At 41.5% G+C, this 17,145-nt stretch overlaps 1 protein-coding gene across 4 annotated transcripts in view; it reads right to left on the reverse strand.

The window, feature by feature from the left end:
* LOC149198465 (uncharacterized) overlaps positions 1-17,145 on the reverse strand; it is a 233,429-nt gene that overhangs the window by 48,091 nt on the left and 168,193 nt on the right. For 2 of the 4 annotated variants that reach the window (XM_089399285.1, XM_089399286.1), the window contains exons 3-6: positions 2,577-2,762; positions 2,195-2,295; positions 1,874-1,945; positions 1,675-1,758 (exon numbers count right to left, since the gene is read on the reverse strand). In XM_089399285.1, the coding sequence (XP_089255411.1) occupies positions 1,675-1,758; positions 1,874-1,945; positions 2,195-2,295; positions 2,577-2,762 (443 nt within the window). Of the gene's footprint in view, positions 1-1,674; positions 1,759-1,873; positions 1,946-2,194; positions 2,348-2,576; positions 2,763-17,145 lie in introns of those variants that run through there. The other 2 variants (XM_089399287.1, XM_089399288.1) reach the window with 2 other exon arrangements.

Raw genomic sequence — 17,145 nt, forward strand, 5'->3', positions numbered from 1 at the left:
AGAATAAGAATAGAAACATCTAAAAGACTAAGCATTACTAAATAGAGATATAGAGATATATTCTAATAAATAAAACATATTTTTGAGTTTTCTTTAAATATAAAGAGGTTTATGGAATAAATATAAAAAGAGGTTTTATTTATTTGCCATACCTCTAGGTTATTTATATTTTTATTTATTTACCATACCTCTGGAGTAAATATGAAAAAATGTTTTATTTATTTATCATACCTTTAGTTTATTTATATTTTTATTTATTTATCATACATATTTTTTGAGTGTTCATAAACCTCTCTATACTTTAAATTTATATTGTGTTTATACATACTAATAATTAGATTGATTTTTAAATAGGGCCGACATTAGATTAGAAATGTTAAATGTTAAGTATTACGTTTACATTTACATTTACGTTTACGTTTACATCTCTACATTTTTATGTGAGATCTACCCCATACTGGGTTGTTTAAATTTACGTTTACGTTTTTATGCAAGATCTACCCCCATACTGGTTTGTAGAGCGCCTCTTGGCGCAATTAAAGAAGTCAATTTTGTTCTGGTAAAAGAATTTGTGTAGTAGTTGAAACAAGGGTTTTTGGTCATAAGGTCTGTTGAGTCAAGGGTAGTTGTGTTTAGAATTGTCAGTCAGTCAATACAAAATCATTGTATATCAGTGTAAGTGGACCATTGTCCCTGGTACAGGAGTCCACAATTTTTTGTATTTTATTTTTGTCTTTCTAGGGTGGTAGGGTGGTGCTAGGGAAAGTTGGTGCTTGCTATGGTGTTGGTGCATCCATTCAGCAAATTGTTGATAAAACCTTAGGGTGTTGGGGCATCCTTCCAGTGTGTGATGGAGAAGAATGTTTTTCTAGAGTCCTAGGAAGTTGTAGCTTTCTTTACAATTGGGGCTGAAGATTTAAAACTAACTATTAGAAAATCGTGCAGTGGTTTTTGACCCGAAGGGGGTTTTCCACCTAAAAATTATTGTGTTCATTGTGTACTATTTATTTACTGTTTCGAATACTGCTAAAGGATAATTAATGCTCTGAAAAGATTAATAAGTTACTAATTGCAAAGAAATACTGGTTCACCCCCCTCTCAGTATTTCCAACATGTTGAGCATGTTTAATTTTCCATACTCTTTCTTTTGGATTTTCTGGCATAATATGATCACACTTTATAACAAGCTCACTTGTCTATGTAACTTATCATTTAATGTTTGTTGAACCTAGAGATTTGATAAACTACATGCACATGCTTAAACTTGTCTTACACCTTGAGAGTAAGTAGTTTCAAATTGGTAGCCTTCATCAAGTCTAACTTAGGAGAACTCTTCTTCCTATAAAACAACCTAGGTTGATTTGACTTGTAGGGTTTCCCCCTCTGACTAGGTTAACCCCTTACTCTAAAGAGTGGGGCAAGGCCACCAAGTTGACATTGGCTGGCTTGCCTGAGAGTTGACTCTAGGTTCTCCTGTTGGGGTTAAGAGTCTAAGACTTTTCCTGCTCTGAGAGTTCAAGCAGTAACAGTAACAAATATCTCTTTCCTGCCCCATTCTGGATGAAAACAGAAAATAAGCAATGCTGCTTTGTTGTGGGAAGAACTCTTGCATCATAAAACGGAAACTAAATCACTTATCCAGCAATGGGCAAACAAAAGGTAAGGAACAATTACCGCTTTACAATCTTCACTCAAAGCCAAACCCTTTGAATATTTAACTGCAACTGAATCTTGAGCAGAAAGACACTGTATTGTTGTCTGCAAAAGCAAACAATGTGACTTTTGCTCAATAACATGTATTAACATCATGATTAAGTGGGCATGAAACTTTAAAAAATGCTTGTGAACTCAAAAAACATACATAATCACTTACACTGCCTGCAGGATGCCAATCAAGACGTAACATCCAACAATGTCTTTTCATTCTATTTGAACTATTATTAACCTACAAAAGTTATTTATGTCAGATTCTCTGATTATTGTATCGAGTTTCCTGGCACTGAAAGAAACAATTCATACTTGAAGATTTGTAAAATATAGAATTTCTGCTAACTTTTCACAGCATATAATAAAGACTAAGACAATAGCACACCCAAATATGCAAATGATGCAAGGAAACAAATATAATTAGGATAATAACCAAAAAAGTGAAAGAAATTAACAGACATGGTAGATCTTCCCAAAAACTACTTACCTCAAAATTAGATTGAACCGTGAACCTTGTACCAGCTAATTCAAACTCCCTTTTAACAGACAGCATCAGAATTGGGAAAAGCTCCAATGCAGGCTGCAGGGCTGCACAGCCCAACATCTTCAGATCACCAACAAACCATAGGCACTGCTTCACCTGCCAGACCCCAGCTATCCTAAGATGTATGATACATTGTAATTTAAATTTTAAGATTCACTGACACTGCTGGTAGATCATGAGGTACCAATAATGATATGTTAAAGAACTTAAAGAGTTGCTTCTACAGTGAGGGTTTGATTTACAAAAAAGGCAAAGGCTGCAATTACATATCGTAATTTTCAAAACCCACAATATACCATTAAAATATTGAAAGATCCAACCTCACCTAGTTTGCCAAAGATTGGAGTCAAAATCTTGACGCGAACATATGGCCATTGGAATGCACTCTGATTGGAGTAATTTCCATCTTGAATGTTTTCCTTTCCCAGCTGTCGTGGGATTATTGAATCTATCTTCAAACCCACAAGAAGAGAAAGAGGAACCCATTGCCATCGCCATCTGGCATCATCTCCTATTTACCCAATACACATCAATCATATGCCTAGAACATGACCAAACATTGTAACGTAATATGACTAAGGCTGGACTACTCAACACTTCATTGACTTGTTTTCTTTAATATGTATTAAGAATTAATCAATAACCAATGAACAGCATAACTCAGGCAATCCAAGATTGTTTACATTCTAGAATTACACTTACCAATAACATGGAGTAATATGAAAAAAAGCAACTGATAGCTTACAGTCTAGAATTAGACTTACCAATAACATGGACTAATATGAAGAAACCTTATACATAATGGCACACTACAAAATTTAAGACAGTTGATTGACATAATATGCCTGAGCAAGGAAGGACAACACATATGATCATTAACAATAGAAAGCATTCGTCGAATTAAAAGTGCCATAAAGTGCTAGTTACTGTTACGTTGCATGTTTATCTAGTATCAAGCACAACGGAGTAATATGAAGAAAGCCCTTACACTATTGCAGGGCAGCAACAAGAGGCATAGCTCATTTTCTTTTACTCTCAGATAAAATATATCTTACATTACCTTGATAATAACCTAAGTTACCAGGAAATGGATATGGATAAGATCCACCAGATTTTTGAAAAGCCAGGATCTGGATACGGTGGGCAAAATTGCAAATGCCTCATATAAAACAATACTATTATTTTTAATTTTGAAAAACATATTCAAAGTTAAAAATCAAAACCATCCATGAATCACAATAATATAACTAAAATCAGTCAATAATTTATAAATCTGAAGACTGAAATCATGATGAATCATGCCTTGTACAAAAGGAATAACTGAATACAAAACTGAGTGTCTCATCAATTATCACTCTATTGATATGACAATGAGAGTAGGCCTAACTGCATATCCTGAAATGGGTCTACATCCTCATCATCTGAATATTTCAACTCTACATCATCATCAACCTGTCATCTTCCTTGAAATTTGCCTTGATATCTAAAAATTCCCAGCTAGTTACAATGCTAAGTGAATACCATACACTGTTTGAGAACATCCTATAGTCTATGTATCATATTGTTCTTACTATGGTTGTTTAAATACATATGTTGCACAATTTTTTATTAGATAGGAGAGAGCTTTTAATTTTAGCAATGTCCTTATTTTTAGGAGACATGCCTGTGAAAATTTCTGAATCTAACACATCAGAAACCCCTACTGCAATTACTGGTTTACAATCTCCTACTTGTTCTTTACATTAACAAGTTATTTAATTGCATAAATATCGAAGTAAACACTATTGTAGCCTTCACAAATATACAAATCATGCACTGAAATAAACAAAGACAATAACACAAGGGGAACCATTATTTTTGGATAATCGTCCCCGGAAAAACCCAATTCGGGAAAACCGGTGCAACATATAGAGGGTTTGTATTATTAAGTAGATTTCGTGAATACAACTAGGGTGCCAGAAATGGCTCACCCAACAGAGAATATCCTCAGTAGTAGTACCTCTATCCGGAGACAGATATTCCGGCAAATCAGCAACCAGATGATCAAACCCCACAGTGACCCCAGTTGTTCCCTATGTTGAACAGCAAAAGCTACTCCAAGCACTGCTCTGGAACTGCGTCACTGCTCCAGGAGTTGTGTCACCCTCTCCCGGCTAAGAGTCTGTTGATATGCTCCCAGTCTGCCCCACAGAATCTCCCCAACGCTGCCTCTAAGGCCCAACGTTACCCTCTATGGCTTCTGTGTCACCTACGTCAGCCTTCTCCGTCCTCTGCGTGAGCCTTCTCCGTCCTCTGCGTCAGCTCTTCGGCCTATGCATCAGCCCTTCTAGGGCCTACGCTGTCTCTCCCAACACTGTGCTGCCTCTCTGCTATGTATTCTTCAGCCTCGGATGAAAATCCCTTGCTAAACTGCCCCTCACTGCAACTTTGATCACTAACTTGATTTCCTCAATAAATCTCACCCCAGAAAATCGAATTCTTTGATCACTCGGTGTATCTCCAACTGACCCTCAAGCCTCCTCTTATACTTGTCCTGTTGAGTCTTCAACAGCCGAGATTAAGTCCATAATCAATGGCTAAGATTAGAACTGGCTTGATCCTCATCACTTAAAACTTTCTCACCCATATTTTATTAATACACACTAATATTTTTATTTTCCTAAGTTTAGACTTAGGAACTCATTAAAAATATTAATTATTTTAATAACTCCTCATCCGGGTGGAATTTCCAAATGATATATGGGTCTTGGAGATCTCATGTGCCTTCGCCTCTCCACGAATTTTCAAAGCTATAGCACATCCAATGTACCCAAAATCAACACTCCCTCTTAGCGAGGAATGTGCTCTAACAACGTTTCCCAATAGAAGCACCACATTGATCCATGGCATCAATCCTCTATGTTGATGCTTGGCCTGCTGCCCCACATCCACTGCACTGATGCTTCCTGTACTGTTGCCCATGACACTGCCCCATTTGTACTACAGCTCCCTCTCAAAATGTTGCCTTATGATGCCCATAGCACTGCCACTGCTAACTGTTGCACTGCAACTTAGTTACCGAGAAGTAAGTAACTGACTTCACCCAAACACTGACATCCTGGTCAGTCTGGAAGCCTCGTGATGCTAAAGCTACCTCTACTGCTATCCTGTGCTCCCTCTGCTGCCACTGCGCTGTTGCAACCTCTTTTGTGCCTCTCGCACTGCTGCAACCTCCACTGTGCTGCTACAGACTTCTGCACTCTAGCACTGCCTTGTCGCTCCATCACACCTTGCTCCACCTGACACCTATCATCATGCTACTGTCTTTAAGGGCTCCCATAGCCGGATGTGATCCAAGAGTTTGGGCACCTCAAGGATCCTTCCCCACTTTTGTAGTCCTCTCGACTACAGCTCCAAGTCTCCCCACCTCTTTTCTAGAGGCACATGAGCACTCATGGCACAATTGTCATCAGTCTTGACATCCTTCTCCGCCTTTGCTGGAGCAGCCTTTGAGTCGGAAGCTTCTCCCTTGCCTTTCTTCCTGGGGCACTGAGAGGCATAATGTCCCAGCTCCCCACAGTTGAAGCATTTGACCTTGGAGATGTCTTTTTTCTTCCTCTTCTGTAGCCCCTGTTGTCCCGCTAATGCGAGAGTTGCATCCTCCTCCTCCTCCTTCTTGATTCGAACTCCCTTACCGCTACTCCCCGCCTTGGTCAATCTCCTGAGCTCTTCCTGTCGAAGAGCTGCCCACATCTCCTCCCAACTGGGGAGAGTTTCTCTGCCCAAAATGCTTTGGACAAATGTCTCCCACTCCTCGGAGACTACATTCAGGGCAGTCCTGACCATGAACTCTGGATCCAGTGTAGACCCCACAGAAGTAAGTTGGTCGTGAATCCCTTGCAACCTAAGAAGGAATGGATCTATCTCCTCTCCTTTCTGCATCTGATATGACCTCAGCTGATTCTCCAATAACATCTTCCGCTACACGGAAGAGCCTTGGTATAAGGTGGTCAAGGTGTCCCACATCTCCTTTGTTGTTTTCTTCTCAGCAATATGTGGTATGACATGATCCTTGACCCTGTCTAGGATCATGCATTTCACCTTCGCCTGGGCCTCCTCATACTTCTCAGTTGCATTAGGGTCAACTGGGACAGCTACTATTTTCAAGGCATAGTCCTTGATGCGATGTTTATCCAGGATTGCTAGGATCCTAGCCTTCCAGATGACAAAATTGGAAGCCCCGTCCAATCTGTCTTGATCCCTCAATCCGTTCACTGCCATCTTTGCTCCTCTTCTCTAGACTCCCTTTGAGTCTTGATTTCCCTCTCGGAAATCCTCCGGCCAACTGTCGAATCACTCCTCTCCAATCCTCCTTTGCCTCTGCAACCCGGATCTAGATTTCTTGGCCAGAAATCTGTCGAGGTTGTGCTTCCCTCTACCTTGTGTTGGAAGAATCACCGCACCTCTATAGAATCCATAATTTCCACCCTGGGGATCCTAGTTACTGGCTTGTAATGTTTACCAACACCTGCGAGTTTTGGTGTAACGGCAAACCTCCACATGGTATCAGAGCTTGGACCCAGGTTCGATTCCCCCAAGTTGCGTTTGAGGGGGGGTGTTGGAAGAATCACCGCACCTCTATAGAATCCGTAATTTCCACCCTGGGGATCCTAGTTACTGGCTTGTAATGTTTACCAACACCTGCGGGTTTTGGTGTAACGGCAAACCTCCACACCTTGCTTCAGTCTCCTTAGACACTGTTCTGCACCAACAGAAACAGCATCCCACCAGCTTCTCAAATCAAAATCTGCACAACTCCCTTAGCCCCGACAACTCAAAGAATATGAGCCCTTTAGGCTCTGCGCAATCTTTGCGTGGGTTGAATCTTCTCCTCCCGGCCAACTGCGTCAATCCTTCCTGGCTCAGAAGGATGACGTGGCTCTGCGTGAGGTTGATCTGCCCTTCTCTGCCTCTACACTGGCCCTGATCGCTGACACAGCTACTGCATGCAATTTGGAAAAAGTCAAAGTCGGGATTAATTCGACAAGGGTCCAAAAGTTGAAAAACTCTTTAGTTTTTGAAAAAGTCTGCAAAATTTAAAAAAAAAAAACACAAAATTATTCAGTTTTTTTAATTTTTTTAAACATCTAGAGCATCCACAACATCAAATAAATGCATTTCCACATAAACATGTAAAGAAATCTAATATATAATATGTATATGAAGTTTAGTGCTACATCACATATCAAAATAGTGAATCAACTCCTGAATCTTGAGTCCTGTTTGAGTCTCAACTCTCAAAAGTCAAAATATCAACAAAAAATATAATAAATGTATATCATGAGTCATCTCAAAGTCATCAAGTAATCAGTCCCTAAGATCCTCTTCCCCTTTTACAGGAATAGGGAATGGCTTTGCCTTTTCCTCTAGAGGAAGAAGGCCCTGCCCTGGGATACAAATGGACTCAATCATCCTCTAGAAGCCAATGGAATAGGTGGCCTCTGTCTTATGCTGATGTTGCCCATCCTAGATGGTGTCTCCTCCTCCTCATCATCCTCAACCAGCTCTGCCTCCTGACCCTGATGTTACTCCTCCTCCTCTACCTCCGACTCTCCCTCCCCTGCAACTGCTACATCCTCTAAATCCACACCTAACCAATCCGGGATCGAGTCCATGATCGGCCTCTCAGTCTCGACCCTCCATGCAACGATGGTGTCAATATTGTCAAATGAGATGGCTTCCACATCAGTAGGTGTCTGAAGTTGTCTGACCCACAGTCGAAGATTGTAGTAGACATAGACCAAGTCATTGAGGCGTTGGGACTCCAATCTATATTAGGGTCATAGATTGTAAATTAGTACTTAGAAAATTTAAATATTAAAAATAATCAAATGAATTCAAAAAATTTAATTTGAAATTTTTTTACCTGATGTGCTTTTCGCTGTGTATTTTGTCAAATACACTCCAGTTGCGCTCACACCACTGCATGTTTGGCTGAGCACTCGAATGGCAAGCTTTTGGAGATGGGGTACTCTGGCACCATAGCTTGTCCACCAAGCATCTACAAGTTAAAAGAAAAATGAGAAACATAAAAAAAAACATTGAAATTCTAAACCTGAAAGTTTGAAACAAACTGAAGATTACCTGGCAGTTTGGTCGTCCTAGTCTTAATAGCCATGGTAAAACCAAATGTGCCACCTCCCATCCTATAGACCTCCATTTCTTTAGAAATATCTTCACATTCTTGCTCAAATGACACCATCCTCTCGACACAAGTGAAGAACCCATCCATCACCTCGGCATCAAATCTGAAACCACAGGCTTAAGAAAATGCAGGGTTGAGGTAGATACCTGCAACATGAATGGGGCGATAGAGGGTATTGTTCCATCGCTCATCAATCACTCTCCATATGACATGTTGTTTCTCTAACCCCTCGTCTCCCTTATCTTCATAATAAACATGAATGGTTTCTTTGGCCCTATCCATGGCCTCATACAAGTAGCCCATTGCGGGCTTGTCTCCATCAACCAATCGAAGAACCCTTACCAAAGGTTCTGAAATGGCACACACCTCCTCTACTCCTGCCCAAAAGCTCTGATCATATGAAACTAGTCTACATATGCCCTCTCCCTCTAGTTTGCAGCTAATAGATAAAGCACGCCAATCCACTGAAAGAAACATGCTCTTCACATCCCACATAGAATTCAACAGAGACTGGAGAGATATGAAAGTAGTGGCAAATCATGTAATGGCAGGACGCACCAACTCTTTGTTTTTGGTGTATTTTCTCATCAAGTTAAGCACAGATGCATGATTATATATAAATTTTGTTATGCTCCTGGATGATTCAACAATATCCCTCACAATAGGAATCTTACCTATATCCTCCAACATCAAGTCAATGCAATGAGCAGCACAAGGTGTCCAAAACAAGTTAGGATACCTCTCCATAAGCAACTTGCCAGCTGCAACATAATTTGCATCGGTGTCCGTTATGACTTGGACAACATTGCTTGGGCCTACTTCCTAAATGAAGATGTCCAACAACTCACATAATGTACGTGCATCTTTAATGTGTGCAGATGCATTAACAGATTTCATAAACATTGTCCCCTTGGGACAACTAACCAAGAAGTTAAGAAGGGTCCTACCCTTCTGGTCAGTCCAACCATCTGACATGACTGTGCATCCAGTTTGTTCCCATGATGCCCTAAACTCCTCCAATCTAGAAGTGCAATCAGTCTTTTCATCTTGAAGAAGAGGCCCTCTCAATTCTGCAAAGGTGGGGGCTTTGTACCCTGGGCCAACGACAGCAACAACATCAAACATAGGCTGGTAGAATGGGTTTGTCTTGGCAATGTTGAAAGGAACATCACTCCATAGAAGACACTTACTGACCAACCTGTCAGCTTCTGCCTTTTCTTTTTTTTTTAAGTGTTGATTTGATGCCAGGTTGTGCACCAGCTGTGGTTCTAGGAACAAAAAAAGATGAGATAGATGAGGGGTTGGGACCTATGGGTGAGGAAGGTGATGTTGAAGAAGCACTGCCACTCTCAATTCCCCCACTCTTGAGGCCCCTACAAGTTGGAATTTTAGTGCTGCCTTGGTGTCTTTTCCCTCCTCTTTATCCATCAATAATTGAATGGCCCGTCGGATGATTTCTGGAGTTGTATTTGGGCAAAGGTCAACATTTTGCCTCGGAATTTGCCCCAAAAGGAATTTTAATCTATTGATACAACTTGCAAATCAAATGCATTCTATTGATCCCCCAGATTCATGTATAGTATCAGGTTAACCATATTCCCACATAGCGTCCAAAAGCCTTGGCATTTTGTTTTAAACTTTCAACTTGAATTTAAACCTGGGCAGAAAATAAAATTGAAACAAATTAAAAATTTCCCATCACATAAAAAGCAAACACAAATGCAATAGTTGATTTTAGATTTTAAATGCCTCTTCTCAGTCACTTGAAAACACTCAGATTCAGTAAACAAGGGTTTCAATTTTTGTCATTTTATTCTTGAAAGTTGAAGTTTTGCTTCAATCTAGATTCTAAACAATGTTTCCCTTTCAAAATTCTAGGCAAAAATAAGACATAAACAAACTAATAGAATTTTAGAGAAGTATAGAAAGATTTAAGAAATCATTTGTGTAAAAAAAACTAAGAGAGAAATTAAAATACATACTTGGCAGCAGCAATTCGGCACTTTGAATCTCCCACGATGAGCAGTGGAAAAATCTCCAAATCTCCACCACAAAACTCACAAATATTCTCCTCTAGGGCAATGGCAAACCCCTATGAATCTCCACAGCACCGAATGGGAGAGAAAACAGCAGAAAATAATATCATTTTCGCCTTTGCGGCCTCTTTATCCGCGGCCTGGGAAGGGAGGCCGACTTTTTGGGTCGACTCCCGATTAAATCAGGAGTATAACGATTAAATTGCGATTTTTTCCTTTCTGAAAAAGTCGCCAAAAAGTCGGGGGATTAAATCGTTTAGTTCAAAAAATCGCATTTTTAGGATTAAATCGCGATTTTTTGCAGACTTTTTCCACACTGTCTGCATGGGCTCCTCCCAACTATTGTGTCTTCCTCTCCCGGCTCAGAATGCTAACACGGGCACTGCGTGAGCCTCTGCGTCACACTCTCGGCACTGCATCACTCCTCTTGCCTCTTCAGCTCTAGAACTGCGTTGTCTCTCGGGACAGCTGCTTCTCTGTTGCAAATTCTTTGATTTCTCGGTTGGTGTCTTCAGTCGCCTATGATCTGCAATCGCTTCGATACCATGTGAAAAAATCCTGAATCTAACACATCAGAAACTCCTACTACAATTACTGGTTTACAATCTCCTACTTGTTCTTTACATTAACAAGTTATTTAATTGCATAAACATCGAAGTAAACAGTATTGCAACGTTCACAAATATATAGATCATGCACTAAAATAAACAAAGACAATAACACAAGGGACACTTATTTTTGGACAATCGTCCCCCGAAAAAACCCAATTCGGAAAAACTCGTGTAACATATAGAGGGTTTGTATTATTAAGCAAATTTCGTGAATACAAATAGGGTGCCAAAAATGGCTCGCCCAACAGAGAATATCCTCAGTAGTAGTACCTCTATCCGGAGACAGATATTCTTGCAAATAAACAACCGGATGATCAAACCCCACAGTGACTCTGGTTGTTCCCTATGCTGGACAATGAACGCTGCTCCAAGCACTGCTCTAGAACTGCGTTACTCCTCCAAGAGCTACGTCACCCTCCCGACTCAGAGTCTGTTGATTTGCTCCCAGTCTGCCCCACAGAATCTCCCCAATGTTGCCTCTGAGGCCCAGCGTCAGCCTCTATGGCTTCTGTGTCACCTGCGTCAGCCTTCTGCGTCCTCTGCATCAGCTCTTCGGCCTCTGCGTTAGCCCTTCTAGGGCCTGCGTTGTCTCTCCCGGCACTGCGCTGCCTCTCTGCTATGTATTCTTCAACCTCAAATGAAAATCCCTTGCTGAACTGCCCCTCACTACAACTCTGATCACTAACTCGATTTCCTCAGCAAACCTCGCCCCAAAAAATCGAATTCTTTGATCACTTGGTGTATCTCCAACTGACCCTCAAGCCTCCTCTTATATTTTTCTTGTTGAGTCTTCAACAGTCGAGATTAAGTCCCTAATCAACAGCCAAGATTAGAATTGGCTTGATCCTTGTCACTTAGAACGTTGTCACCCATATTTTATTTTTTTGCTAAGGCAAGAGCGGATCCTTCTTATTCAATTAAAAAGAGAAATAGTGTACAATCAGCAACCTCGGCGGTGGGGCTCACCATAAGGACAGGCCCACCCCAATCCCTGGTCGCTAAACGACAAAATGAACCCAGGGACGCGGCCAAACAAACCAGCAGTCCAAAACTGACCGTTGGATCTTAAGCTAAAGATCTAGCGGATGAAAACCATATCGGGTGGCCAACATGCTCACCTCTTAACCAACACATCGGACCCGATGCATCCTGTAAACCATAATTTATAATCATATCGGGTCCATTTTTGGCATAACCAGCGATCACTTTTACTGCCCGAAATCCACCATTTGCGCGCGATTCCCATGAGGTCATGCAAACAGCTCGAAACATAACCGTTGTATCGGTCCCACCAACATGCACATTCAATCCTGGCCGTTGAATGCCCTCGCTTGATCCAACAGTTCAGGATCATATCACGCAGACTAAAAGCACCGATAGTTAGCGCGCGATGAGGGCGGTATTTCCTCCCCACCCAAAGCCACGTGTCGCGTGGTGAGTGGAATCGCTCCCGATTGTGAAAAACCACTTCCGGCCTAAAGAGCTTGCGATAACCTGGAAACTGCCCAAAGGGTAGTAAAGCGATCACCGGAAAACAAACAGGGGTTTTGCGCCTGCCGAGAAAGTCTGGATTCCGGCACAAGGGCCAAAGGAAGATGAGGATCCCTCCTTCCGGCCATCCCTCTGAGACTGCTGGTTTGCTGTTACCTGGGTTAAGGAGATCGACATAGACCTGCATTCGAAAAAGGACCTCACATATGTCATAGCATTTCATAATGAATCCAGATCGACAAGACCCCTTCCGTGTGGCTCTGCTTCGGAAATTCTGTCTCTTGATTTTTCCTGATGCTGTTGTTGGTTGCTGATGGCCCTGGATGAGCATCCCTCCTTCAACCTATCATCCGTAATCTCTGTCCACCAGCAGCACAAGTCGGTATGCTTGTTTCGTACTCCCTCATTTGCAAGCCAGTCCGCAACTTTGTTGGCTTCCCTGCGAACATGCACCAACCTAAGAGTTCTCAGCCTTCGTAGGTGCACTTGGATTCTTTGGTAGACTTGCAGAAGCCGCCAGTGTTTTGAGATTTTCTCAGGAGTAGCGCCAGCATTTATCCTCTTTACTGAGTTGATGACTAATTCTGAGTCAGCTTCAATGATGACATTGTGAATGTTGTGCTTGAGCAGTATTTCCAGGCATGATTCCATCGCCATGAGCTCAGCCATATTGTTGGTTGCTTCTCCTAGATAACTATGGAAGATGATTTGTATGTTTCCTTCTTCATCTCTCAAGACCCCTCCATAACCAGCTTCTCCCGGATTCCCTTTTGAAGCCCCGTCTATGTTGAATTTTAAAAAGCCATGAGAAGGGGGTTGCCAAGAAGACTTTTCTGTTGAGGTCTTCTTGTTAATCTGTATAGAACCCTGAGGGGGATGAACCTTGAGCTCTAACTTCTCCAAAATTCTGGCCTCTCTTTGACCGATGGGTTTGCCAGTAGCTGCACCTCCCATGATATGAACAGTCTCTTTAAGTTGTTTAAGGATTAGCTTTAGGATGTTGCTCACCGGACTCGTTTTCTCCTTGAAAATCCTATTGTTGCGCTCCTTCCAGACATTCCAGATTATGAATCCTGGGGTCAGCATCCAGGCGGAGTTAATGATCTCATTGTCCGAAATATTTTTCCGCCAATTCTTCAACGTAGTAGTGATATCATTAACATTTCTGTCTGTCTGCTCAAAGACTTCTCCAACCCAATTCCAAAGTATTGTGGTAAAAGTGCATCTATTCAGTAGATGATTTGTAGTTTCTTCTTGTTGTCTGCATAAATGACATCTTGAGGGGCCAACAAAGCCTCTTTTTCTTAGGTTATCCCATGTCAGAATCTTGCCCTGTTGAACCAGCCACTTGAACAGTTTTACTTTCATCCAATGAGGATTTTCCCAGATTTCTTTCCACGTCTTATCAGTGTTAGGAAGGTCTAGCCCTGCATCTATTCTTTTGGCTTCCTTAAGGTTGAAGAGACTTGTCTTGTTCTTTCCCCATCTTAGTTGATCGTTCAAGTTTGAGTTCAAGATTTGTCTCTTGTCTAAAAGACCTTGAAGGGCTGTAGCTTGAGTATGCAACATGCCCATTCCACTATAATCTGGAAGTTTCCAAGTTCTCCATTTCTTATCATTCCTTGCTTGATCCCAATAGTCACTTACCCACCTTAGTCCTTTGTTGATGGTATCGATGTGAATGTCTGCTAATTCTTCACTTCGGAGATTGTCCTCCTACTGCCAATTGTCCTCCCAGAACCAAGCCAGGTTCCCATTTCTGATCTCCCAGAAACTATGGTTTTGGACTAGGGCTCTGTTCTCCCATGCCCTATTCCAAATTGCAGAACCTTTTAACTGTCCTGTCATTCTGATGAGATTTTCCTCCTGCCATTCACTAGCATATTTGTGCTTCCAGAGTTTTTCCCAAGGGGCTTGAATTTCTTTCAGCCATCTCCACCAGATTTTGGCGCCAAGAACTCTATTTAGAATTCCTGGGTCATGAAGACCCAAGCCACCGTGGGACTTAGGTTTGCATAATCTGTCCCATGAGAACTAGTCTCCCTGCTAGATTTAGTGCTCTGTTTGTCCATTTGCTGATCTTATCTTTTAGCTTATTAAGAACAGGCTCCCAGATATCCTTGTGAAGCGGTTTGTCAGTGAGAGGAACTCCCAGGTACTTCACAGGTAGTGTCTCCCTTTGAAAGCCCAAAATTCTGGAAAGATTTCTTTGAATTGAAATATCTGTATTGAAAAAGAAGATTTTTGATTTAGTGAGACTTACCTCAGTGCCTGCTGCCCTAGCAAACTCACTCAGAATCTGTTTGAATGCTTTGGCTTCCTTAACAGTGGGTGTGCCTTGAAGCATAGTGTCATCCACAAATTGCTGATGTGTCACCGTGTCCCCACCATGAGTGAGTCTCAGACCCTGAATTCTCCCTTCCTCCTTAGCAGCTCTGATAGCTCTTCCTAACCCTTCCATCATTAGAATGAAGAGGAAAGGAGAAAGAGGATCTCCTTGTCTGAGACCTCTAGAAGGCTTGAAGGTTTTGGAAGGAGCGCCATTGAGAAGAATTGAACAGCTGGCTGTGGTAACTAGCGCCATAACCCATTTAATCCAATTGTGATCAAAGCCATAGGCTTTTAAAATTGCTCTTATGTACGACCAGCTAAGTTTGTCATAGGCCTTTGCTATGTCCAACTGCATTATCATTCCTGCCTGTTTGTTGGTAATGAGTGAATGAATTGTTTCATGTGCTTGAATTATATTATCTAGAATTTGTCTTCCTTCCACATAGCCCGTTTGTTCCTCTGACACTAGGGTTGGGAGGAGAGGTTTGAGACGGTTGGCAATGACTTTGGATATAATTTTGTAGATCACATTGCATAATGCTATAGGTTGAAATCTGTCTGGAGAGGTGGCCTTCTCCTGTTTGGGGATTAAGGCTATGAAAGATTCATTGAGCGCCTTTAAGACTTTCTTAAATCTTCGAGAGTCTTCCACTACCTCCAGGATGTCCTGTTTCACTATCTTCCAACAAGCTTTGAAAAAGTCCACATTAAAGCCATCCGGGCCTGGTGCTTTCCCATTTTGCATCTCTTTCACGGCTTCCTCAATTTCTTCCACTGTTACTAGTCTATTGAGATTGAAATTATCTTCTCTGGTGACCAATTTAGGGATGTACTGAGTGAATTTTTCCGTAAACTGGTATCTATCTTCCGAGGTTTCCTCAGCAATTTTCTGAAAATGCTGGAGTAGAACCTTCTCCATCTCTTCATGAGTGTCTCTCTCTATACCATGTTGATCTGTAAGTTTCACAATTCTATTGTTGTTTCGGTGAGCTATGGTGGATCTGTGAAAGAATTTGGTGTTTCTCTCCCCTTCTTTAATCCATTGTACTCTGGATTTCTGTCTCCAGAGTATTTCCTCTTGAAGGCATCTGTTGTCCCACTCCTGCTAGAGTGACTCTGCCATCTCTTTCCTTTCATCTGTGTAGCCTTCTGTGATAAGAATCTGGTTTATTTCCTTTAGTTTCTTTTCCACCTCTCCTTTAGCTTTGAAGATGTTACCAAATTCCTTTTTGTTCCACTCTTTGAGTCTGCCTTTAATGTGTTTGAGCCTGCAGTGAAGCAGGAACATCTTTGTGCCTTGAAGGTGAAGATCTTCCTTCCACCATTGTTCAATATTTGTGAGGAAATCTGAGTGTGTGAGCCAAGCATTCTCAAACCTGAAGGGGGTGTTCCTTGGTTTGCCAAAAAGGGAAGCTTCCAATTGGATAGGCCAGTGATCTGAACCCCCAAAAGGTAGTATGAGTGCAGTAATGCTGCTTCCCCTGAGAAGAAGTTCCTCTGAAACCATAAATCTGTCCAATTTTGAGGCCACTTGGGTAGGACCTCCTCTTTTGTTATTCCAAGTAAAGATTCCATTGCTTGTTTCCATATCAACCAATTTCATATTGGTGATGAAGTGCTGGAAGGCAATTGAATCTCTCCCAAGTATTCTAGTTCCTCCTTTCTTCTCCATGAGTGATTTTGTTATGTTAAAATCACCTCCAAGAATCCATGGTAGAGCTGGGTATCTCTTTTTCATATCCTCCAGTGTTGTGAGGAGTCGAAGTTTGTCCTCCATTGGTTGTGGACCATAGACATTGGTGATCATGTAACATTGCCTGTCACCCACCGGTTGGAAAATCAGAGAAAGGTGATGTTTGGATGCCTCCGCATCAATCACACCAAATTTCTGTGGATCCCAGAGAGTGAGAATACCACCAGCAGATTTATTTGCCTTAACTTCAAGGTATTCATATCTATTTACCCATTTGCTATGTTTTTCGCAGATCCTCTCCACTGAGCATTTTGTTTCCTGTATGAATACTATGTCAGGTTTTTCCTCTCTAATCCTTTTACCAAGATTCCTCTATTTTCTTCTGCTCCCTAGTCCTCTAATGTTCCAGGTTGTGATCTTCATTGAGGTGGGGTTATAAAGGAGTAACTAGAAAGGTCTTTCATCCTTCCTGAATCAATCATGAGCTTGCCACACTCCAATAGTAATTCTTTCTGTCTTTTTCTTCCCCTCCTTTTGCCTGGATTCTT

This window comes from Pinus tabuliformis, chromosome 2_1, assembly GCF_031772625.1.
Source record: "Pinus tabuliformis cultivar Carrire ecotype Pingquan chromosome 2_1, CPIR1, whole genome shotgun sequence".
NCBI lineage: Eukaryota > Viridiplantae > Streptophyta > Pinopsida > Pinales > Pinaceae > Pinus > Pinus tabuliformis.